At 29.5% G+C, this 27,639-nt stretch overlaps 1 protein-coding gene across 1 annotated transcript; it reads right to left on the minus strand.

Moving 5' to 3' along the window:
- Positions 1 to 9,689: 9,689 nt before the first annotated feature.
- On the minus strand, positions 9,690 to 16,790 carry LOC100810418 (4-coumarate--CoA ligase 1). The gene is made up of 5 exons (XM_003542081.5): positions 15,638 to 16,790; positions 13,677 to 13,872; positions 11,229 to 11,442; positions 10,367 to 10,469; positions 9,690 to 10,033 (listed from the first exon to the last, which is right to left on the minus strand). Exons 1-5 carry the CDS (start codon positions 16,634 to 16,636, stop codon positions 9,908 to 9,910), a joined length of 1,638 nt encoding a protein of 545 aa, XP_003542129.1. The 5' UTR covers positions 16,637 to 16,790; the 3' UTR covers positions 9,690 to 9,907.
- Positions 16,791 to 27,639: the final 10,849 nt, after the last annotated feature.

Consider the following 27,639-nt stretch of genomic DNA (forward strand, 5'->3'; position numbering starts at 1 on the left):
TAAGACTTAAGATGCACGGTTTAAACATGAATTGCAACAGGATATGTGTATTATTTACGTGTTCTTAGATCAGAAGGGAATGCGGGTGTAAATTGAATTGCCAATTGAGCTTCTTCTTTTTTCCAATTGAATTTTTTTTGTGGTCCAAACTGTACTATTTTTAAAGTATGCAGATCGAATATCATGCAACGGAGTACGGATTCTCTTTGTATTGAACTACAGGCTCTCTTGGGTGCCAAATTTGTTTGGCCCATTTGTTTTATTAAAAATAGATCTCTAGTAACACAACTGTATACTTGACGTATTAAAATACCATTATATCAACCTCTTTTTTATATATATAATTATATCAACTTCTCTAAACATCAAATTTATTGACTAAATAAACACCAAAAGGATTTCTGGCTTTCGCGCGGGCATTATATGACATTTCTTCCAAACCTCTTAGCTAGAATAAAGAAAAAAAAAACTCACAAGGAAAGTCTTAACCACAAGATTAAGGGCGTGCATGTGTCAAGGCCAATGCTTAAGATCCACAGTCATCTCATGTTCTTAAATTTCGTAAAAAATTAAAATTATTTTTAATTGAAATTATTAAATGATAATTTTTATTATATTAATTATAGTTAATTTGTTAATGAAATTGTGAAATTCAAAAATAAGTATAAGAAAAATTATTTTACATTTAGGGACCCAGTGATTAGGGAACAACAAATGAAAAAGGAAGGAAAAAACATCACGAGTTGGAATCCCTCCAAATAACATTTATAATAAAATTAATAAATTAATATTTATCGATAAAAAAATAAAATAAAAAGGTTGTCAAATCCAACCAAGGAAATGATAGGATTCTATTTCACCATTTGGTTTTTTCTTTTTAGGGAAATAAAGCACTTTTTTTTTCACCTAACAACAGATAAATTCAAAACTATTTCTAACCATCATATTGTTTAATGTAATTTCTTCACAGATAGGTAGAGTAAAGTAGATGTTTAATTTAATTTGAAACCATTATCCTCTGAAGGAAAACTTTAATGTTCACTTTCTCTTCGCTATATGGTGTCAACACCATGCCTTGGGTGTCTAAGACATTGGTATCTCACGCACTTTGGCCTTAATGAGGAGAATCAGGAGATCGATTGTTACAATCACAGAAATGGCCTTTAATTTAATAAACTTTCTGTTCTCCGTATATTTTTCTGATTTCAAAACTAAAGTCTGAAAATGTTTATTAAATATATATTTGTTTTGTGTATCGAGATATTTCCAACCAAAAGCCAAAAGGACTAATGATCCTTCTAAAACAAATTAAACAACCCATTAATTAATGTACCCATATCATAAGGTTCTTTGCTTTGTGAAACCAAAGAGGTGTAATACGAACACCTTTTGAGGAGGTTACCCATCTTAATATTATTTTCACTTAAACATGCTTAGTTTTGATAGATTTGATGTATTGGTGTTTGAATGATCACATCCAAATTAAATCATTCATCTAATTAAATAACATTTTTTTTTATTTTTTTAAAAAAGTTTTTAAGCCCGACTTGGTAATGATTATTGATTTGCAGTGGGAGAGAGAGACATGGAATCGAGAATTGCAAATCCTAGTGACAACATTGATGAGATGGAAGCAAAGTCTTTTGTCCCACGTTTAGATATGAAATATATGCGAAGATATACTAGATTCTTGATATGGAAATATAAGTGTGAAGTGAAGTCGTATACCGGGTAAGAATGTGAAGATTAAATATTATATAAATAAGGATAAGACTTATAAAATCTTAAGTTTTTGGATTAAAATATGATGTCAGATTCACTTATATGATCGTTTCTGATCATATTAGTATAAATTTTTCTGATGTTTATCCCCTCCCCTCAATTTCACAACAAGTTTATGTTTTTGCTGGTTTATATATATATAAATATGTGTGTGTGGGTGGGCGCGGTGCGTGTGTAAACTAAATACATAAGTAATATTAGAAGGGTCCTCTCTCCTTTTACGCACTTTGTGAATCTTTTTTCTGCCTCCCCGTGGATAATGACCTCTCCTGTGCTAGCTCCTCCAATGGAATGGCTCCTCTCCTTTTTCTTAGTGATTAACATTTATTTTATGGTACACATTTCAGCTTTAGACTTTGGTTATGGCTTATATGGCTGTGACTTCTTATGACATGATCGATCATTAAAGCTCCAAAATGAACATGTCTCGTCACTAGCAAGTTGCAACTCCTCATGACGCGCGCGCGCGCTACACATTTTCTTTTTCATGCTTCATTTTGTCGCTTTGCTTCTTGCCTAGGTCGCACAGTACTGCTTTCTGAGCCTAATTAAATGTGGGATTTAAGAGTGGAAAATATGAACATCAAGTCACGGGGCTAAAGTCAAAGGTTAATTATGTGGATAGTTTGAAACATATTCTTTCCACATAATGTTCCAAATATTTGCAATTTGGATCCTCTTGTTTCTTCAGTCAAAAGCACTCTTGAAGTCCTTTTAAAGAGTGACATACTGTTCCTGTGTAAAAATAAAGCATGTCCTCGAATTGGTTTTCAGGATATATGGACTCGTGAATTTCTTAATTAATGATTGATTCATGAATTCCACATATATAGTTATTTGAAGAGGTGTCCTATGAAAATTTCTAAGCACTCTATATGGAGATAACCTTAATTAACTTCAGATTTATTTTTACAAATTTAATTTTTTTTTATTGGATATGAAACTAATGTTCAATTTGAAACTTAATTACACTTGGTCATACTAACCTTAACTTTAGCTTCAGTTCAAGTTTGGGTAATCTAGATAACCTTTTCTTCCCTCCGCCACTCCTCCAAAAATATCTAACCCTGTAGGTTTATGTGAGCCAAAATGCTTTTACAACATTTAATGAGATGACCAACCCTTGAATCCTTTTGCTATATGGGAAGTCATGATTTTGAATTGGATCCATTCATAGACCATCAAGTACTAGATTTTTATTGCTACAGCTCTAAGTAGAAATTTACCTAATCAATTTATAATTGTGACACTTTGCAATTACCTTTCTCTTCTTTAAAGGAGGCTAGAGTTTTGTGTCTCATAGGAATATAGGATGGTATATATTGTGTCGTGTCCTTTTTTTGTTGTTTTTTTTATGGGGAGAGGCGAGGTTGCTTTAGCTAGGCCAAAACAGATATTGGTTGTTCTAGTTCATTTTGGAAGAAACCGGAAACTAAGTTTGCTCCTTTCAACTTGGAAGACTAAAGCAATTGGTGGACCACACCGGAACCGATAAATCTGAATGTTCAAGCGAAAAAAGAAGAAAACAATCTTCCAATCCAGTTATCTTCAATTGCTGCTTCATTAATCAACAGATTAGTGATTCCAATAGTATTCTTTTTCAGGTCCAATTATGAGATTAGTCATCTTATACAAATTTAATTATGCACATGTCTAAGAGTTAGAGTGCTTCTTATATACTCTTTATTAAAAATGTATTTTGTTGTTTATTATACACAGGTATATAAGGCTTTTACATTATCTCATTTTGATGCTTCTTTCTATCTATTAATTCTTCCATTCTTTTTTATATATAATCTAGATTAGCCAAAAAAGGTGCATCTGATTGTATCAACATAATAATGTTCAAGCTGAGAATGATAGACTGGTAGTCATAGTTAAATACTTGGGATGCGCTTGGGCTTAATGATTTTAGTGGCTGAAACCATTTGATAAATGTTAGAAATATAAGACTTGAATTCAGTCCCAACAAGACGCCGCAGGTGAAGGACCTCAGGAAGGACGTTGTTTTTGATACACGAGAGTAGAAAGTGCAACTATAGTAATAATTACAGGGAGAAAGAACTTTTCACTTATAAATTTAAATGAAGTGTGATTGTAAGGGGACATATTTACTTTATTTAATAACTTTTTTTTATAAAACTCAAATTCAATACTTTTAATTGTTAAATTGTATATGTGATATTATTTTGATGATCATACATATTAAATTTCAAATAAATTAAACATTAATAGCATTGCAAAAAGAACATTAACCAACGATTTAGCGTTGGATTAACTTTCATTAGTATAATTTTTCTCTAATGAAATTTAAACTAGCAGTATAAATATTGTGAGGTTATACTTATAATATGACATAAATTTTATTAGTATAATATATCATATTATTAGTACAAAACTTCAAAGTCTATATAATAATTTAATTTTCGTTAAGAAAACATTATATTAACGAAGTCAATCCTAACACTTGATAATTGTTATCTGTAAGTAAATGAATTTGTTTAATGGTGTAAGTAAATAATTTTATGTATAGTTGGTATTTGTCTGTATTATACGACGAAGTGTCATTTCATATAAAATCTTGTAAATTTGATAAAGATAATCAAAACTTTCCATCAAACTATTGAATAGGTAAAATCCAATAATAAATTTAAAAAACGCAAGCGAGAGGGAAGGGGCAAGAAGGGAAATTTATTGAGATAAATTATGAGTGTTCCATCTATATTTAACGGGTTATGATCAGTTGAATGTGAGAATTTCCCAACTGCAGAAAGAAAATCCGGATCCGGCAAGAAGAGAGAGGAACCCACGTCCAAATGTGCCACACTTGATTTTTTATTTTTTTTTATTACTAACTTTAGTTTGTGGTACATATGAAAAACATATTTTTCGCATAATTCCATTAATGTCAGTAAGGAGAAAATGTATACATGAAGCAGAGCCCGCATGTTTGCAATAAGGGTACAAATCATATACCTCAACTGTGCAAATATGGGTGACTCTGTAGAAGTAACAGGATCCAACTGTTCTAGGAGAGAAACGACAAAGACATGTAACTTTTGTTTATCCTGAGAAATTGTATTATAATAAATTTAATGAAATATTTTTATGTGGTCTATGTAAATTTAAAGCTTTTATCAACATAAAATTTGTTACAAATTGCATTGGATGTTTTTTACGTATTTAACTTAATATTACTGGTGAGGGTGGAGTTTGTGTCAATCTTTATGATATTTGGATTTAAGATCAAACTTGATTTTTTTTAAATATCTTTCTACAATTTGACTCTAAAATAGTAAAGAAAGAAAGATGCATGCAACTAAAGTTAAAAACAAGTAAATTACAATGAAAATAAAGAAAAGGGAGTAGAAGAGGAAAGGCAGTGAATTTAAATAATTGGAAATATAAAAGAACAAGAATGTAAATCAAACAAGATAACTTGGAAAAAATGTAATATATATATATATATATATATATATATATATATATATATATATATATATATATATATATATATATATGGAAGAGTGTTTGTGTAATGTATTTCAACAACGTAATGGTCAAGAAATTTGATACAAACGCGTGTTGAATTGTTTATGATCGAATATTTAAGATTTTGATATTTGTCACTTAATAACTATTAATAATTGTCTTTTCGATCTTGAAACTTCATCATTTTTATATCTTCAAACTTGGCTGCTTAGTTTTGATTTCGATCTTGAATTGATTTCTTCTCAAAGTATTAATCATTCTTTTAGTATGATTCAAATCAATTCAAGACTTTACATATCATACCCTTTCGATAAATCAAAATTTGACCGACCAATTTGAGAATGATATTTCTAACACTTAAAAAAATATTTTAATTTGACACCAATAATAATCATATTATTTTAAAAGATCTATTCCCATTGGCATCATCAATCCAGAAGATTAGATACTAGGAAACATCCTTCCCCAGTACTAGCTACTGTACAAGGATGATATCGACTTTGACAAGTTGATCATATAAGTAACAAAAAGATTTGTTGTTGATCAATCAATTAATAAATGAAATTATTTACGCCACTTGACTTAATATTTTCATTGTTTGAAAAGATTTGTTGTCTTGCTAGCTAGTTTAATCTAAATTCTTTTTTTTTTGGTACTGTGCCTAATCTAAATTCATGTTTTCTCATTTTACAGTCTAATAAACCATTAATCTTGTCTCTTAAGTTTCTCAAATTCCGTATTGATTAATGTGGTAAGCTCCTTCTTCTTGAGAAATTATTAATTAATCTTAAATTAACACGTATAGTCAAGTTTTTTAATTTATAAGAAATAATTAATAATAATAAACTATTTCATGTTTTGTGAAGATTAATTTGGATCGTTAAGGTTCTTGACATGTAATAATTTTGCTTTGTTTTCTAAACTATTGAAATTCGTACAATTCTATAGAATCCGGGGCAATGAGATTGGCCCCAACTGAAACTACACCACCTCCTCGATCACTGAAATGTTTAACTTTGGTGTCAAAGCTGTTTGGACAAATATACTGGACACTCAACTACACCACTAACTTTATGTCAAACGTATCTCTTTTAAACGTCTAATATGAGAGCCATTCATCTGTCTCCATTGGCCTCACTCAGTTTTTGATAATTTGAACAGGCTTTATATTTTGGCCTTATACGGAAGATTTGTTATGAACGAGCGGAAGAAGCAAGCTAGCAAAATCATTAGAAAAAAAAGCCTGGAGTCGTGGACCATATCTATCAGTTTGTGCTATGAGCTCTACCTAGCTATTAGACTAGGTAAGGTGGATGTGTATAGGTAGTGGTTGTAATAGAATTTAAAAAAAAATAAAAAATAAATAAGGACTAACATGTGATGAAACAAGAGTCCCATATGCGGGTCGAATTGAAGATGGAAATATGGCTTTGTAAGTAAGATAATAATAGGTGGCAGACATAAGAGTGAAGCTAGTTGACCATAACAGACAGAGTCATCTTGTTGGATATTGGAAGATGAGGTGTTACCACTTAACACTTGCCACTTTGTCTACCTATCTTCCCTCAGTTGGAAGTGGGTATTGGAAATTTATTTGGATTTATATGTATACGGGGTTAATAGTGAAATTTATTTGGATTTATATCTTAGACATATGTATACTTTATGTAAAATATATATATAAATTTAGGCATTTTCTGGATAGGATAATTCTTCATACATTGAAGTATTGAACTGTGTTGTGTTATTAACGTAAGATATGATTGCGTCTCTTTTATTTAGACTATTGAGTTGTAATTACTAATTACTTTTAAGAAACACTATTAGAGCAGTAATGATTGACCACTTAACTAATCACTATAACAGTAAGCCTTTGTTCTGAACCATCCTTAACAGTAGAGGCCTAATAAAACCGTGGGACATGCTAGGTACACTCATTCACTTAATAAAAAATTATTTTTTTTAACACAAGGACAATTTTATCTATTCATCCAATTGCTGGGTGCACCAACAATATTGTTGAGTGCACCTAACATGTCCCTAAAACCCTGAGCTGTAGCCCAATATGAGCACAATAATCAAGCCCTTAGCATTGTCTTCCCCTAATTACTTTCTAGTATACTCATACTTTGATAAAACCATCCACTCACTTCGGTGTCGGAATGTTTACACTTACCACCAAAACCAGAGATTGTCAGCAACAACCAGGGGTCCAAGCACCCTGCCCACTCTTACAATTCGAACAAAAAAAAAATTAAAAATAGTTAATTGTCTAAGACGAATAATGTATGAATAGTGAGAAAATAATGATGCTCCGTTATCAAAATGTGTTGAATATGCATTGACTGAGAAATTTATTTTAATATAAAATTGAGAGAAGTATAAATCTTTCATTGATAATAAGTTATATATTTTTAAGCAGTCTTGACACTTTTAAATAATTTTTAGTTTTAACTTGAAGGAAATAAATGTTAAGAAGATTTTTATCAATAAATTATCGAGCAAATCACATAAGTGAATTGACATAACTTAATTGTTGGTTGTTCTAGTCTGTCTAGCCATTGCCATCAACATGTTCCAATACATTGTACCACCATGCTCTACCTCTTCATGGTCACGGGATACACTGTCTTGCCTCCACCACCAACTTCATTAAACTCACTTGAATCAGTCACGAGAACAAATCAACTCTAATATCAATTGTTGGACAATCAAGAAGGATAAACACTGAAAAGATTTTCACCAATGAATTATTTTCTCCTCACTTAAATGATGTTCAACTTTCTCATTATTATTTAATATGAAACTTCATCTCACACTTTTATCCCAATGATACTTAATATATATCCTCAACTAAACAAGTGAATTATAAAAATTACATTTTAGTTAAATTTTATTGAGTATATGAATTATATCCCTTCTTCTGGTGTTTATTAGGTTCAGTTTGTTGGAGAAAAATAATTATTCTCATCAATTTTATAAAAAGTTTGGAACGAAAATGTGCCAAACTAGTTACTAATTTTTTATTTAGTAACAATATTTGTACAATCTTTTCTTTATACCCCTCTTTCACTACTCTTTGGGCAATAAATAAGAAACAAAATCTTTTATTTTTTTTTCTAATAAAAAGTATGAAAATGAAATAAATATTTTTATATGCAAACAATAGTTCTCTCTTCTTTTTTGTTTTTCTTTCTTTTATATTTTGTGTTGAACTTTTCTTTTGTAGTCCACGAAAAATGAAAGGTTGGGCCATGGGTTTGAACTCTTACTTCACTAAACCTAGACTCATTAAGAGTGTTGCTAAGTGTACCCAGCATTCTTTGAAAATGGTAAAATTGTCCCTGCTAATTTCTCTCCTTACGAATCAACTTGATCCGTAAAAAACTTACGGATCAACTTGATCCGTAAGTCTTAAAAATCAACTTACGGATCAACTTGATCCGTAATTTACGGATCAAGTTGATCCGTAATTTACGGATCAAGTTGATCCGTAAGTCTTAAAAATTAACTTACGAATCAACTTGATCTGTAAGGAGTATTTCTGTCTTTTCGTGGTTAGTGTTGGATGCACCAGCAATAATGCTGGGTGCACCTAGCAGCACTCACTCATTAAGCAGGAAAGTTAACATCATGATCCATGGGTTTTTCCTAGCGACTATAATCTTTTTATATGAGGTCCCTAGATGTTGGGTTATGAAAATAAAACAGATTGAAAAAAATGTATTGGACAAGTTGCTCCTATTAAAATTCAGAAATACTCTTGAAAGTTCTGGTTGACTGAAGAGTTGGGATGATGATTTATCATCGAAGTCACACTATGGTTGATTCCAGTTCTAGGCTTTTAGTTTTGCCTTCCTTTCTTTTAAATTTTAATGCTTGGCATGCGTACTATCGTATAGTGTACATTTGTGTTGTTCAGCCTTTTTGTCTTTTTAAATTTTCTTGCTTGGCATGCGCACTATCGTGATTCGTATTGTGTATATATGTGTTGCTCAGCCTTTTGTCTCTCTTTGTTCTCCAGTTTTTTTCTTGGGACTGCTATAGTGCTATTTGCCTTTATATCCAGGGGTGTTTGTGATCAGTTTGGATTAATTTTGAGTCAAGAAACCATCCATCCAAAGATCAAAGGGACTTAGTTCCATTCAGTTTGGATGACTTTTTAAAATAATTCAATATATCTTATCCAATTTGGTTTTTACCATTAAATTACCAACACATCCTTACACATAAATTTCTCTAACGATCTTAGTAGTTGTAGAAATATGAAATTATTCTTATATAGTCTAGACTAGTTAAATTATAGGGTGTATTATAATATTTTCTCCACAATGTGCTGAATTTTAATTGTGGAAATGAGCTAAATTATATGAAATATGAAATTCTTTTTAGTTTAGTACTAATTTAGTATACAGTTTGCAACAACTTGCTGAATTTTAATTGCTCATGCTGTAATACAGAGTCTGGTCTCCGAGATATATACAACATTATACGTTACACATGAATAAATTCATACAATACTTGTATTATATATATTTTGAGAACGAGATATAAAATAGGAACAAAAACCACAACTGGAAGGGCCTGTGGTGCGGTAAGTAAAACAGCCACGATTTTCTTCTGTCACAAGGACCTAATTGGCCACCACCAAACCTTCGTTAAGTCTTGCAGTTAATACCTTTCGCAGAATTTTGCCGGAGGGTGCTTTAGGAATAGAGTCCGTGAAGAAAACTCTACCTATTCTCTTGTAAAATACCACCTGCAAGAAACACATGCTCATTAGCCCCAATAAAATCAATTACAACCATATAAAATATAAGTGATAGTTCATTTACATGTTCATTAATATTCTATCTCCTATTTTTAATTACAAGAGGCATATATACCATAAAGCGGGGGATCACTGAAGCTATTGCTAGAGAAAAAGAGAAAGATAGATAATAATAGCTAAATATGTATGGGTGGGATTGCTTTTGCATAGCACTAATATAAATAAAGAATTATTAATTATAATAGAAATATTAAACTGATCCTTAAACTCCTCATGATCCAATAAATAAATAAAAAAACCAATTATGTTGGTAAAGAAAACCTGTTGTGAAATGTATGTCTTTATTTCATCCTCGGTAATCTCAGAACCATTTGACCTTACAACAAATGCAACTGGAATTTCTCCTGCAGCTTCATCTTTCATACTGAAACCAACACCGATTATATTAGTCATTGGTACAAGTCATTTAGCTGAGAAATAAGAAGAGTGCGGTGGGTTCCACGCAGCAACATTCAGTCATCATAGCCGTTAACAAAGGCCAAAAAGTCTGTTAAACCCTTTTAAATCTCTATTTTCACGTAACATTAACTATGTTAGAGGATATTCTTATCATTTTATCCCAACTAAACAAGTTTATAATATTATTTATATTCTATTTCTCACCTATTTCTCTTAAAAAAAAACAACAAAACATATTATTTTATTTCCACTCAGTTCCTCCTTTCTTAAATTATTTTTCTTCTAGTTTTATCTATTTTTTTCTTTTAAACCAAATACGGCCTAAAAGAAGATAGAGGACATTTTTTTCCAGCCAAAAAATTTACTGCAAACATTTATAATGAGACAATTAAACAAACAAAAAGGTAAGAAAAAAAATAAGGTTGTTGGGGCTTTTTCATACACAAAAATAAAGGTTATTTGGTCTTTTTGTAATAGGGGGTTGCTTTTCCCAAAAAAAAAACTTACTGAAAATATTTATATTTATACAATTAAACATAAAAGTCATGAGAACCATGAAGGTTGTTGGGCCTTCTTTTGTAGGGGGGGTTTTCCCCAAAAAATATTTACTGAAAATATCTATAATGAGACAATTAAACAAACATAAAAGTCAGAAGAAGAAAAATGAAAGTTGTTGGGCTTTTTTTTATAGAAGGTTGTTAAAGATATTAGGTAACCAACTTACCCTACAACGGCAGCATCAGAAATGTTTGGGTGAGCAATCAACAAAGCTTCGAGCTCAGCAGGAGCTACTTGGAATCCTTTGTATTTGATCAATTCCTTTAACCGATCAACAATGAAGAGTTCATTATCATCATCAATGAAACCAATATCTCCTGTGTGTAACCATCCTTCTCTGTCTATAGTTCTCTCTGTAGCCTCTGGGTCATTTAGATATCCTGACCAACCAGAAATTGAACATATCAAGAAACTGTAATGGTATTTTTTTTGTAACATATTACCTTTGACAAGACTTAGGCTAATTAAATTTAGGTTTGTGGAGTTTTACATTTATTCTTTTATAATCAATTACACATTTTATAGTCCAGTAATAGGCAGGTGCTCGCTGATCAGCTACTTCATAAACTGTCTATTTTCATGCTAAAATGATGTGACTCTTGGTAGCTGTGGAGCATAATGAGTGACTTACACGTTCTAAATGATTAAATAATTGTGTCTATTGGACTACGTAATATCGTCATTGTGGGAAAAACAGGTAAATGAGTTAGGTGAGGATGTGGACTTCGTTTAAGTGGTGAGCGAATACGACTATTGACTTCCAAACAAAGTTGGCACAGACCTTCCGTGTCAACTTTCTGTTACAAGTTTACTCACCTACCAAACTGTTTGCGGAATTTCTTTATATCAACGCCTTCAGGCTTCAAGATTCCATGTTGAACCGCTACAAAGCTGGCATAATGTCGTTTTGACATTATGCCATTTGGTGTTGAATTTAGATATTTGGTGTCGAGTAATTATTCCATTTTGGTGGGGATTTATTTATTACAAGCCATACAAGTTTCAACAACTGTCAATGATGGTAAAATAAAGAAAATTAAGAATTTTATAACTATATAAAATGAATTAAGTGATATTTTATCTAAAAACTCAATTTAAAAAACAAGACTTGAGATACTTTTGTAAATTCAATTTGCAAATTTAAATTTAACTAAAACTTAAATTTGTAAACTTTAATCCAACCATCTACTAGGATGTTTCCCAAATTTAATTTTCCAAGAATCTTCATCACAGACAATTTACTGGCTTCAAAACAAAATGAGTTATTAAAGCTTCAACTCAGAAAATTAATTTACTTTGATTCAGAATAAGTTATTTATCAGCAAAATATTTTACACCTATAATATGGAGGGAAACATGAGAGACATATCAACACGGCTATTGAAAATATAATAAGCATGCAAGTGTGGCCACAGTTTTTTATTTATTATTATTATAGAATGTTAGCAATCGATACGACAGTTGTTTTTTTATTATTATTATAGAATGTTAGCAATCGATATGAATATGATCACAGTATCACATACGACATATATACGTACCTCCTTTAACGGAGTGGAGGAACCAGAATATCATATGCTCATGTGACTGTTACTCAATGCTACTTGTTAGTGGGCACGCACAATACTTTTTTTGTATAAGAATAAGAATAAAATCACACTTTTTTTAAGATTTTTTTCAACACTTTATTTTAATTTTGAAAGTATATAACTGGAAATTAAAAAACACGTATATATCTTAAACTAAGTATAGCAAATAATTTTTTAAAATAATTTAATTTTTACTTAAAAAATTATTGTACTTCAACATAAATTAAATTCATTTATTTATATATCATACACAATAAACCCTCTGTAAAATTATTGCCGATGGTTTGGTGGCTGATTAAAGGTGCTTCACACGTTTGAGGCGCTGAAACTTTTGTGGAGTTCACACCTTGAATAACTGTAGCACACATATTTACCGTCCCCACCACATCCTAGAGGCCATATAAATGTGATAATAATAATAATGATCTAAACTAAAGCAACCAAATCCACCCATTCTGCTCCACCGAGCTCACAATTCACAACAACTCCACTTAGACTTTTAAAAGGTTAATACAAATTAAAATACTAAAGACTAATATAATCAACATACTTTACAAAGATTAACATAAATTTTTAACATTATATATCAATTACCAAATTTCTTGGGAATAAACTAAGAGTGTACTCCCCTACAAAGATATCTTAATATGAAAATGACAATTGATTCAGATGTTTAAACCAAATCTAGTACTATCAAAGAAGACATTTTGACCAGTCGATGAAAAACCATCTCAATTAACTATTATAATAAGTGTTTTTCGGAAATCATACGATGATTTCGTGGTGATGGCCGGGAAAAAACATAGGGATAGAAGTCATAAGAAAGTCAATACTAATATAACATACTAACGATTAGCATTTGTGAATTAAAAAAACTAATGTTTCTCTCTGATTATAAGACAACATACATGAGACGCCACCATATTGTTCTGTGATATTTAGGATATGCGTTAAAATCACACGACGATGAATATAAGTGATAATAAATGTATGCAATAAACATGTATACGAATACGATGGTATACCTTTCATGACCTTTGCCCCTCTTATGCAAATTTCTCCGGATTTGTTTCTTGGAAGTGAATCACCCGTTTCTGTATCCACGATTTTCATCTCAGCGTTTCTCACAACGGTTCCGCATGCACCTGGTTTAATCTTCGAGGGTTCTTTTGCAAATGCCATGCTAATGGCAAGTGGTCCTGCTTCTGTCATCCCATATCCCTGTACGTCAAAATTATAAGTTATCCCATTTGCTTTTCCTTTTCAGTTTATTAAGATCACAGGAGACAAATTTTGTTTTCATATAAACGGAATAATAATGATCTATAACTACATAGGAAGGAAATAGAATATTTTAATGTACATATTTTTATACTTATTTTATTTTATAATTGTACTCATAAATTATTGTTTTTTGTATAATAATCATTTTTACAAATCTCCCATTAACTTCTACTTTTTTATTTAAAATAAACATGAAAAAGCAGTTAGACATGAATCACTTATTTCTCCTAATAATGATAATAATAATATGATAGGATGATTACGACAACACGACGCTGATAAGTGTCTATATCTTTCCTATTAAAGAGTTAAAATACAAGATTTTTCCTTAGCTTGAAAAGTTAAAAATTGCACTTCTTTTTAGGTCTAAACTTTTTGCTTATAATTGCTTTTTAAAACTAATATTTTTCTTATAATTATAATCAAATAAAGAATAACTTTATTTTCCATAAAATCTCCAATTATATTTTAAAAGGTCGGAGGAATAAAGCTATAGCATATACGATAAACTAAAGTTCCATTAATAGAGTTGCGGATCGACTTACAGGGTTGGAATGCTAGGAACCTCGTTCAGGACATTGGGACCAGCCACCAGATAGGGTTTTGAAGTTTTTGGGCAATGGTTGTATTGCTTTAGGGTAGTTTGTTTTTGTCTTTTTTATTTTTTTTTCTGTTTCCACTTTACCAAAATAAAAGTTCCATTAATAATGGCACTTTGCATAAAGAATTTATTTGATCCGTATCAAAGTGCAAAGAGGAAGAGGAATGACAGCGACACGGGTAAGTTTCGTTTCTCTTCTAATATAAATAAGAGAATTATTAAATAAAAAATAAAATCTATTAAAATTTTATAGTTTTTAATAAATTTTAAATAATCATAAAGAGATTCTAAAAAATAAAGTGTCTGACGAGAAAATATTGTTCGTATTTCTCAAGTATAAATGCGATGTGTTTGGATTTTTTTCTTATAAGTATGTTTTAGGTTTATTTTAATTTATTTATAATCGTTCTATCTATCTTCTTTTGAAGTTTCTTTGTAAAAAATAATATATGCAATAAATTTTTTAATTTTAATAAACTAATTATGGAGTTTCTATTTCGTCTATTTTTATTTCAACTTCACAATAAATAAATACTAATATATATATATATATATATAAAGTTAATTAAAAACTAGATGAAACAATATGAGTATAATTGATAAAAAAATTAATTAATATTATTTTAATTTTTAAAAATGAAAAATAAATAATATTTCTTTTTTAAATTAAAAAATTAAAAAATTGAGGAATTTGATTATTTTCTTGAGTAATAATACAAATTATTATTTATTTTAAATATTTTATTAACATTTTTATTTTTTTATCTCTTTTTCTATCACATCATATATTCTATCATATTTATATTTTTTATTTTTTTATTCTCTTTCTCGATGTTAAATAGGTTAATGGGTGTTGATAAAACATTTTCCTTAATTTTATGAATAGAAATTAAGTGTTTTGTAGTTATTATATCGTGAAGAAGCGTGTGAAGAAACTGCGACTGCGACTGTTACTGCAGCTTAGGTCGCTAAAATCTGACTTGTTATAAACCAATCAAAATTTGCCATGTCACTTTGTAAAATTAGAAGTTAAATCTTGAAAAATGAAAATGTCCTTTTTATAAACTAATTAATTTTTAAAAATAATAATGAAAATGAAACCTGTCCAAAAGTAGCGTGTGGTAGCCTAGCCTTAACGGCTTCTTGGAGTTCCCCTCCCAACGGTGCCGCACCGGTGACCACAGCGCGAATAGACGACAGGTCGTAGCGATGAGTCTCTCCGCTCTTAACCAACGCCAAAACGATGGGAGGAACAAACGACGCAACCGTCACCTTGTACTTCTCGATGAGCTCAAACAGAGTAGTGATCTCAAACTTTTGCACAATAAGTACAGCCGCACCAGATCGAATCCCGCAGAGCAAAATAGAATTGAGCGCATAGATGTGAAACATAGGCAGCACACAGAGTAACACATCCTCGCTGTGCGTGTACTGGTGCGGGTTTTCGCCGTCAACTAACTGCGATATCGTGGTAACCAAGTTTTCATGCGATAACATAACCCCCTTGGGGAGCCCAGACGTGCCAGAAGAAAACGGAAGCGCAACGAGGTCGTCAGGGTTAATCTTAACGGCAGGGGCTTCCCTTTCGTCGGCGTTGGTGAGCGTTGAGAAATGCAAAACGCCATCGTTTTCAGAAGAATAATCGTCATCAATGCACATCACCATGACATCGCTGTCGTCCGCGAAACTCTTGATTTTCTCAAGGTACGCGGATTGCGTTATGACCAGCCTGGTTTTCGTGGCCATCGCTTGCTTCGCGAGCTCCGCCGGAGTGTAGAAGGGGTTGGCGGTGGTGACGACGGCGCCGCGGTGAGTGGCGCCCAGGAAGGCGAGTGCGAACTGCGGGCAGTTGCGGAGGACGAGCATGATGACGTCACCCTGGCAGATGCCGATTTTGTGGAGGCCGGCGGAGATGCGGCGAGCGGAGAGATCGACGTCGGCGTAGGTGAGGGTTTCGCTGGTGTCGCCGTCGATGAGGCATGGACGGTCATGGAACTGTGACAACTTTTGGAAGCAGTAAGAGTACAATGGGAGGTGTGTGGGGATGGGAATATCGGGGAGTGGGGAACGGAAAATGAATTCTTGTGGTGAAAGTTCCATTTTTTGTCGGTGTAGGAGAATTTATGAGTTTGCTTGAAGGTGGTGCCAGCATCTATGCATATATATATGGGTGGTGTTTGTAAGGCCTGTGGTTACATCATGAGTTGGTGAGACAGGGACTGTCTGACATGTTTGAATGGAACTGTTTGTCGTGTGGATGATTTTATTTTTATTTTCCATGGATCAAGTATTGTTCTAGTTTAGGTTCAAAGAGTAAAGATGTTTACTAATACTAATATTATGTTTGAATTTTATTTGTTTTTTAATTATAACTTCAGTTTAATATTTGTTATTCCTGTCTCTCAAAATAATCATCATTATTTATAAATTTTATTGTTATTGTTTACTGTTAGTATTATAAAAGAATGTGTGGTAACTCATTAATTTCTTTGATTTTTAAGGAATCTCCAAATCACTTTCCTTTTACGTTGATCGTCAGAAAAATCAGTCTCTGGATATTTTCTCATTTTCTGTAATGTTATGGCAGCATGGGAATTGATGTTGCTATTTGTGTATGTGTCGTTTGTTTTCAAACCATGAAATTTCAAGTAATTACACACAAATAATAAATACATTTAAATTAAAGTTATTATCTGAGCTAAATTTTTAGTGAAAATAATTTTTCAGATTTTATTTATCTTTTAATTAAATTTTAGATTCATCAGAATCTATTAGGAACAAGAAGATTAAAAAAAAAGTTTTTAAGACAAAAAAACACTAAGCAACACTTCAACTTAATTCCATGTTAAGTTTTTAATGTATAAATTGAAAGTTCGTACCATGTCTTGTATCTAGAATTTTTTGACACATGACAATTCTTTCAATTGTATGTGCTTGTAGTCAATTTTAATTATATCTATCATAATTGATTTCATTTCCTCATTGTCAAAGTATTCCTCATATAGTTTTTTTCTATTTTTATCCATTGTAAAAAATGCTTGCTCTAAAAATTGTTATTTTTCGGATATCATATAATTATAAAATTATTAAAATTCTTTTAAAAAATTATTAAAATAATCATTTAATAATTATAATTTTTTTAAAAAATTCCTTATTTTAAAATCATGTTATATTTTAACGACAAAATTGATTTTTTTTATCATACAATAAAATAATTTTACTTGCTGAAACAATTACCCGGGCATTGATGCACGGATCATGCAACTAGTAATACATAAATTAAAAAATGTAACTAATATTTTTAATTATATTAAAATTATTTTTAACTTTCTATGACTTCCACTACTTTTTTTCTTCTAGATTCATGATAGGTGTGTAAAGAACATAATTGAAAAAATAGCTAATATTGTTTTAATGTTCGCAATAAATAAATATTTTTTTCAACAATGGACAAATGAAAAGAAAAAAAAAAGTGTAGAATAATGCTAATTAATGTTTTTACAACGTTGTTTGAGGAATAAAAAAATATGGAAAAGTATTAGTAGTATTATTTTAAGTATTTTTTATTTATTTTATTGTTTATTTTTAAGTATTTTTTATAGACAAAGAAAATAAAATATAATAATTTTTTTCTTTATTTCATTCATTGTATGATTTTTTTAATTATTTTTTATTATCTTTGTGTCTTTAGAGAATAAAAGTCATGAAAATGCATCATTTTTTAATATTCAAGGATGGTAAAAACATAAAGGATGGTAAAAACATATATGGTATTTTGTGTTGACAAAGTTTTTATATGAAAAAAAGAATAGAGGATGAATGGAATAGGTAAAGTTAGAAAATCTTTCATATTTTATAAACTTTTTATTTGTCTTCTTGTGTGTTTTTTTTATTTATATTTTTAATTAATTTTTAAAATTATTTTTGCCTTTTATTAATTTTCTTTTGTTTTTTATTGTTATGATTTTCTTTCTCTCATTTTTGTGTGTAGTTGAAGGATTTGAAATTTATATGTCATGAGTAGGGGTGGAAATGAACCGAGCAAGCCAAGTTTTACTTGACTTGAGTTGAATAGGCAAGACTTCAGTTTGACTCATTCTCTGGCATAGGCTTTTATCAAAGATTCGGCTTACATAAAAGTCTCGCTTAGCCTATGAGCCTATTTAAAAGTTTGTTTAAAAACGTATTTGATCAATCTATTATTTTAAAACCTAGTGAAATACTAACTAAAAAAAGAAACTTATAAATTTTTGTATAAGTAATATACAAATCCAAAAATGATTGATAAACAAAATCATATTGAATTCAAGTCGTTAAAACACAAAGTATATCAAAATAAAATGAAGAAAAAATGAGCATAATATTAAAAAATATATGGATTATAAATGATTTATACTAATATAGCCAAACAAAAATATTTAAATTGTCTAAAAATATCCTTACAAAGCATTCTTTTCCTTGAAAGTATTAATATGGTCATTATCCTTTTAGCTTGAGTCTTTTTCTTTTTGAAAACTTTACACATGCAAGTAAATCCTCTAAGTACTTTATGTCACTTCATCCTGACATTCATAGCACTATAAATGGTATAGATAATCATCGTTAATCTGTCAGTTGCTATAAAGCTAGCAAACAAAATATAATTCAAAATATACACCCTTAAACCAATAAATTAAAGTGCAGATGATAATCATCATTTTAAATTTTTTTTATTTAATAATAATAATAGTTATTATTATTATTATTTAAACATGTTGGTTTATTAAGTTTAACAAAAAAATTTATAATTTGGGTTTGACCTTTTTATCCAAAAAAACTTTTTAAAAAACTTGAACTTGACCTTTATAGTAAACAAGTTAAGCAATAGGCCGAGTCAAAGGCTCTTGACAAACTACTTGCTCATTTCCATCCATAGTCATGAGTCTATAGGAAAGGTAAAAGAAGAAAAGAACTAATTGTAAAGAACATGATGATATATCTCTCTTTTAGTATTTAGTCATACAAATTTATAATAAAATTGGTTTTTGAATTTGTATTTGGATAAAAAAATTTCTAAAATTTATATTTGGATCATGAACATCAAATTATGAATAAATGGTTTAATCGATAGTTGATAATGTTAGAAGATAATTTTATTGAACTTTTGTAAGGTGTTTAGGATGAGTTTTCCTCCTAGGGGAGTTTATGAAATAAATTTATGCAAGTCATTAAAATATGAATGTTTCATTAAAAAAAAAATATGAATTTTAATATCTTTAAACTAACATGTTCCTATAATAACTTTAACCTAATATTATTCTTAAGTTTTTTCTTCTAAAAAGGTAAATAAAAAGATTAATTAATTGTTTTTTCAATGTCATAGAATTTTCTTATTTATCATATGCTAGTGGAAAAATAAACACCTCTGTATATTTCTATCATTTGCTAATTTTGAGTATAAATATTTTAAAAATGATAACAAACACAAAAATACATTAAAGGAAACATGATTTGAATGATTTATTTTTGTTTTGTAATTACAATTAGAAAAAATATTTAGATAAATGTTTAGATAATCTTTACTTTCTACATTTTTTTCATATTTACTTTATATATTTATCTTTTTTTTTTCTTTACCACATATCTTACTTTGAAATATATATACAAAATCCTCATAATTGATATATATATATACACCCTAAGAATAAAAATAGGAAAAAAAATTCAACACATAATATAATAATATTACCATTTCAATATTTCATAAATAGATTTATCAAATAAAATAATATTTAAGTATGTATTACAGACGGTTTAATCAACTATGTATAAATAAACATATATTTTTCTCTTTAACATAATACAATATAATAATACAATAAAAATACCAACACAAATACTATCGCACTTCCCATGGCATTTCTCAGATAGTATAGATAAAATCAAACAGACGCTAACCGTTACTGTCAGTCGCAATTTGTCGTTTCCAAATCCACGTACCACTGTACATTTCTATCTTATAGTCACACTAGCGTCACTTCTTTCGTCACAATGGGCTAGCATTATCCGGAGCTCTAGCATGGGCTTACAACTTTTAAACATGGGTCATGCCTAGACTGCAACCCCAATGAATATAGAACACATGCAATTATTGACTAATGAGTTAACAATGACCATGAAAAAACATTAAATATTTTTCAGAAAAAACAAATATTTATGAAATTAAAATAAGGTTTATCTCGGCACTGTGTATCATACATTCATATTCAAACACGATCTAACATCCCATTTTTTATAAAAATAAATAAAATTAATAAAACTTTTAGAAATTAAATAAATGAGAGAAAAAAATTTATTAATTAAAATAAGGATTTCATAATATTAAAAAATAAATAGAATAAAATGATACTTTAATTAATTATTTTTTTAATGAAAGAGTAAAATAGAGTTCATTTTTATAAAATAATAAAATAAAGAAAAAATAATAAATAATAGATTTAGAGTACCCTAGTTATAAATAGAGATATATAAGGTTAGTTTTTATATTTATTGTACATTTCTACTCTTTCTCTCCCTCTAAAATTCATTCTCACTTCTTCCTCTTCTAAAATGTCTTTTTTTTCCCGCATACATCCAAACATATCTGAGTAAAACTACAATTTTCATATTGATTAACCGTTGGCCATCTTGAAATTTGGACACCACATATGAAACTTATTTTCTCGCGTTCCCATTGTTGGGATTTATAAAATAATGTTTGTAGAGAGAAATAGCTCTCATAAGAGACAGTGAAATTAAAGTTTCAACCTCTTCTCCTTTTCTCTAACGCCTGAAAAGTCTAATAGAGCAACCAGAGAAAAAACTTGAAGAGTCTTAAGGAACCGCTAGAGACGCTGCTATCGCTATTAAACTCTCATGTAAGGGATGAGCTTATCGTAATTAAGGTTAGAATGAACATGTGTAGGGATCCTTAGAGGATCAAATTAAGGTTTATTTTGGGATGTTTATTGTATTGTAATTCTGTCTTTATGATTATAATCATGAGATTGTTATATTTAACGGGCCAATTGATGTCCTAATGCGAATTGATTGATAAAATTGAGTGCTCTTTGTATTTTTCGTGTTTTTTGAACCTATAATTTTGATATGATTATGTGAAATTGTTTGAAGAGTTTTATTCTTCATGTTGTGAGAAACATTTTTGTATAATTCGTTTGTGTTTTGGACAAAATTTATTAAATTAGCGTGAGAATTAAATTATTGGAAACATTCTTTGTCATGTTTTGGTCTCATAAGTTTATTTCATGTTGACGATTATAACACATATGTATATGAACTGTTAAAATAAATTAGAAATTAATAGTTCAAATAATAAAATTAAATTGAAGGAAATTAAAATATTAATATTCAACGATAAATACTTTAAATGCATTTTTAGTTTAATTATTTATTAAATTTTTTTAATTAAAAATAATATATTTTGATTTAATATATACATGTTTTGTGTCATTAAATTTTAATATTGTGTGATATTTATATAATTCATGAGCTGTGATAATATGTTGTGTTGGAATTATAACATTGTGATTAAGATTGAGTGTGTGTGATAAATTGAGTATGTGTTGAATTAAAAAATATACGTGTATTGAGATTTTATACGTATTGAGTTGTAAGTTACAAACTGTATAATTATACAACTGTAAGACCTTTTAAGGGCGATGAGTTAATGCGCGACGAGTATTGTGATGAGATCCACTGTAGGTGTGACACCCTCTACCCCTCACATATATATTAATAAAGGAATAAAAATTCAAATATTAATTAAAAGTATTTTTAAAACATTTTTAAATACAAGCTTTTCAAATGGGTAAAAGGCTCACGTTCACTTTCTTCTACATCATATTCAAACTTGTCCAAATAAATAATAAAGTCATCTCGACTCAAAGAAAGTCATATAAGTCTCATACAATTAATATAGAACCTATATCCTAATGTCACATCCTATCAGAGCGTGGTGTTCCCGTGTCCTCTAGCATGAGGTTCTTCATAGTCATTCACCTATTCATCTGCTCCCCCGAACACAAGTTCAAGATCATCACAGGATCCAAACACAACAACACACAGGGAGTGAGTTATTACATTCCTAGCTAATAGAGAAACAAGACAATTAAATATACATATTATATAAATGAGATACCACTTGCTTAAACATAGCTCACGTAACTTCAGCACTTCGTCATTCAAAATTCACTTTTCAATTATCAATCACATTACACAAGAATCCCACACTTCGATCAAGATATAATAACACATCAATTAGCAAGCATATGCAATAGTTATGCTAAGACTCAATTCTATATGCAATGTGGTACCATGTCAGTGAAAAACCACCCTGGGGCGCTTAGGAGTACATAACAAGACACACCACACAATGGGTTTGTCAGGTCACTCTCACTAAGTAAGATCATAGGGAGACCAGTCAGGGTCACGATGTTTTGCGAGAATGCTCCAACCATATGAGATCAGCATAGGCTTAAAGGAGCACTCAAACCTGGTGACCCCCAAGGCCTACACTCCGAAGAGTCCGTCAGGGCCTCTCCCTCCTGATTCAGGTCCAACCCCTAAAATAATTTTTTTTTACATGCAGACACTGCTCATGAATTATACAATACCCACGACCTTACACTCGTGTTTTAAACACGTTCAACACAATTGCGCTACGATTTAACACTGGTTCCTAAATAGGAAACCTACATTTTCTCTTTAACACTGCGCATCAACGCTTTTCTCAAGATAACGCTGGTCGGGTATTGTACAATTCATAGCTTACAACACAAGTAATTTCACATCAAGTGTTAACTACACACTTATCCACAGCTAGAACTCATTCACAATTTCACATCTCATAGTGTCACAATCCACCATCACATGTTCACATGTATCTCACAAATTAACACATGTTCAACTTTACACTTATACTCAATCTCAATAACAATATTATAATCTCAAAGCAACATGTTATTCTACAATTCATCACATACTCACAATTTGAATTATCATTTCATATCCTCAATATAACAATTTATATAAAAGACTATCACAACATGAGGACTAAAACCCCTCAAATAATATTACACAATTATATCCAAATCATAGGTCCAAATATACAAATATCAAGAGCACAATTTATCAAGCAATTTTCATCAGGACATCAATATTTTATTTATAATCATAAAGGAAAAATTGCAATTTAACAAACATCCCAAAATAAAATCCCAATTTAATCCTCTAAAGATCTCTACACATGTTCTCACTAGTCCCCAACTGTGAATAACTCATCCCTTACCTTTAAGCGGGCTCACGTGTCTTCAGCCAGCGATAGCAACATCTCTAGCGGTTCCCGGAAATTCTTTCAATTATTCATCCGACTGCTCCGATGAAATTCCCAAACGTCAGAGAGACGGAGAAGAGATTGAAATCTCCACTTGTACTGTCTTCATACGATTCCTTTTTCTCCCTCCACGAATATTATCTCGCAAATCCCAACGGTGGAAGCGTGCGAAATTGAATTTCGAACAACATATCCAAATTTCACAATAATCCAACGGTTAACAAAATCGAGATCATAGTTTTACCAAGACAGCTCTGGGTTTCTGCGGGAAAGAAAAAGGCTACAATGCGAAGGGTTTTTCTCTCAGTTCAGACATGATATAGAAATTTCCAACGGTGAGAATGCTCGGAATTGTGTTTCGAACATGATACTCAAATTTCACGACGATCCAACGGTGAACGGATTTGAGATCATCGTTTTTCTGAGACTGATTTGGTGGGCTGCGGGAAAAAGAAAGGGTTTTGAGAGGAGAAGGGGAAAAACGAAAATGAGGCCAAAAGGAGGCAGCTATTATTTGCTCTATATTTATTTATTTATTTATTTATTACTAAAAAGATTTTTAAATTTATTTACGAAAAATTGGGATGTTACAGTAGGAACCTGACGAGTTAAATCACTTTGAGGCACAACGAGTTAAAATGATTTTGAAAACAATTGAGTACCTGTGTGTATTGTATAATTCAAACTCCATCGGCACATATATGATTTTAAATGCCTATTTTAATGAGATGATTAATCATATGAACATAACATATTAATATTATTACTATGTGATATATGTATGATGCATAAGATGTGATAACGACTGTGTAACGAGCATTGTAACTTGTTACGTGATGGTGGATAATGAACTATGTGAGTATGAGATGTTATGTTGTACTTGAAATATGTTGTTCTGAACATATGATTAATGTGAAGGTGTGAAATGTGATTAAATCCTTGAGACAAGTGATGTTATGCAATGAGTGGTAAAATGATGCGAATCGTGTTAAGTTGAGCTTGCTATATATATATATGTTTTTGTTTATGTCTACCTATTTAGAAATATGATAACTTACTCTTTGTGTGTTGTTTGTGTTTGAATCCTATGATGATTTTGAACCTTGTGTTTGTGGGAGCAGATGATTAAATGAATGACTTTAAAGAACTTCATGCTAGATAAAACTAGGACACAATGATGTGATGGAATGTGAAATTGGGACATGAGTTTATATATTATTTGTATAATATCCTGAACATGTTAATTTATGTTATTCTATTGCTTAACTTATTTTCTTTTTGAAAAAAAAAAATGGACGACCTTCTTTTGAACAAGTGATGTTTTTAATTTAATGATTAATGTGAATTTGAATCTTTTACTCACTTTGACTCTTTTATATTTTTTTATAAAATTTATTTTATGTAATTTGTATTTCCATGTATTTTATATTATAAATATGTATATCAAAATAGAGAATATTAAGAATCTCTCGTTCTATTTTGTAAACATTATATACTTGTGAAATTTAAAATATTATATATTTGACAAAAATAATAAACTTAAATATTTTTCTATATACAGATTTTTCTTTTCCTTCTGTTTAAAAAATATTTTAATTTAATCAATAAAAGTAAGTTATCCAAACTAGGAAACCATAAGACTAATTCTCGATATATAAATATTACTATAGTGAATTTTACATATTCCAATATAATAATTTTCAAAGTTATTAATATTTTTTGTTTTACTCATGATCGATTGAGATTGAGTGAGAATGTGAGATGTAATATAAAAATGGTTCCAGATCAAACTCTTAAAAATGAGCCATTTTATATTTTTTTAATGTGTCATATTTTTTCATCACAAGTTCCTGTTCGTAACTTCTTCATATGTAAAATTATTAAATAGATCCTTGTATTCCATTCTTTATAACAAAAAAGTGTAGTTAATTATTTATAATTTTTTCCAATTAATAATTAAAGTAACTCTTCATTTTTTTTACGTGAAACATTTATTTCCAATTTTTGTAGGAAAGTTAGTTAGAGACTTAAATTACGGATTCTCCCGGTGAAATTGATATGAAGTTGCCGTCAATATCTAGGTCTAAATCACAATTGTTATGAAGTTAATGTAAATATTTTTTTAAAAAAAATTATTGTAAATATCTAAGACTAAATTGAAACTAACCGTTATGTATATAGCAAAATGTAGACAATTTTATCATTGAACACATTGATTAAATGACATGAAGTTATTTTAGTTTAATAAAACAATTTGATTTCAAGTAAATACACGTAAGTTAAGTAATTTTTGTTATACATGACACATAATTTTAATTTGTTTTAATACTTTATTCTATTATAATCATATAAAAAGTATGTAGTATATTATTTTTTATATTCCATCAAATTATTAGTTTGAATGATATTAAATTCCGTCTTTTTAAATAAGATTTAAAATTTAAATATTTTAAATGAAAAAATATTATTGAAAAAGAAAATCTCACCAAAAGTGACTTGTGAAATATGATATACAGTAATAAAATGCATCTTAACTGAAAAAATCATTAAAATGTTATTTGTGGAGAGGAAAAGTGGAGATTGATACCTGATTTGGTTTGTGAGAGCAAAAATACCATAAAATGTGATTATAAGTTTTATATAAAGAAAAAATCATTCAAAACTTTATAAGTTAAAGATAATTTAATCATAAAGACTTAAAAGTTTTAAGTGTTTTTCTTCCATAAAAATACTTAAAATAGTGAAGGAGGACAAAAGTAAGGAGGAATTATTTTAACCTTGTTTTCTCTAAATATTTGAACCAAATAAGTTGTTTTTAAAAGGGACAAAAGTTTATTAGATATATATCTTGGATGTGCATTGTTCATACTCTTTAATTAAAGTTGTAATATTATATTGATAAGTCACATATTAGAAAAACAAGAGGGGTTCATGAAATAAAAGTCTAATTTTAATTAAAAACTCATATATAAAATTATATAATATTATATATAAAATTTGAAAGTTTCAAAGAATCTTCCCTCTCAAATTTTGTCCAACTAAACGCTTTGTAGAGGAATATATGAATAAAACAGTATTAACCCTCACAGCTAAAAATAAAAAGCACGTACTTATGTTACTTTTTTTTTTTTACAGCACTTACGTTACCTTTTAATTTTATGTTTTCATATTTTTTTAGACAAATGTTTTCATGACTTATATTTTCATTTTTTTTATGTAATGAGCAGGGGTGTTCATCAATCCAACGAGAAGAAAAAAAAATGAATGCAAAAACCAAAAATTAAACAATTTTTTTTTATAAAAACCATTTTTTTATTGAATTGAATCGGATTTCAAATTTAATTTCAAAATCAATCAAATCCAATCTAAATAAAACTTATAGATATGTATATATATTTTTTCATAATTTAATAATAACACTCATATTTGTATTATCATACAACTTATACCTATTTATAAAAAAAAATATTTGGTTAGATTATTTTTTATTAATTATTTGACTTAAGATGCATAAATACAAATACATAAAATATTTAATATTTTACATTATTTTTTATTACATATCTTATCATTTATTGAGTATTTTTCTTAAGAACATAAAAGTACGACTAAGATTAAAAAACCAATCAATTCAAAGTGTTTAAAATGTGATCAGATCAAATAAATGTTTTAAACAAAATAGATTGAATGATGAATTTAAAAAATAAAAAATTGGGTTAAATAATTTTGTTTA

The sequence above is a fragment of the Glycine max genome, chromosome 13, assembly GCF_000004515.6.
Source record: "Glycine max cultivar Williams 82 chromosome 13, Glycine_max_v4.0, whole genome shotgun sequence".
NCBI classification, from domain to species: domain Eukaryota; kingdom Viridiplantae; phylum Streptophyta; class Magnoliopsida; order Fabales; family Fabaceae; genus Glycine; species Glycine max.

Coding starts and splice junctions, on each gene's coding strand:
- LOC100810418 (XM_003542081.5), bottom strand. CDS start 16,636: ATGGAACTTTCACCACAAGAATTCATTTTCCGTTCCCCACTCCCCGAT. Junction 13,873..15,637: donor CACACGCTACTTTTGGACAG/GTTTCATTTTCA, acceptor TTTGACGTACAG/GGATATGGGATGACAGAAGC. Junction 10,470..11,228: donor TCTGATGCTGCCGTTGTAGG/GTAAGTTGGTTA, acceptor TGTTGGTTTCAG/TATGAAAGATGAAGCTGCAG.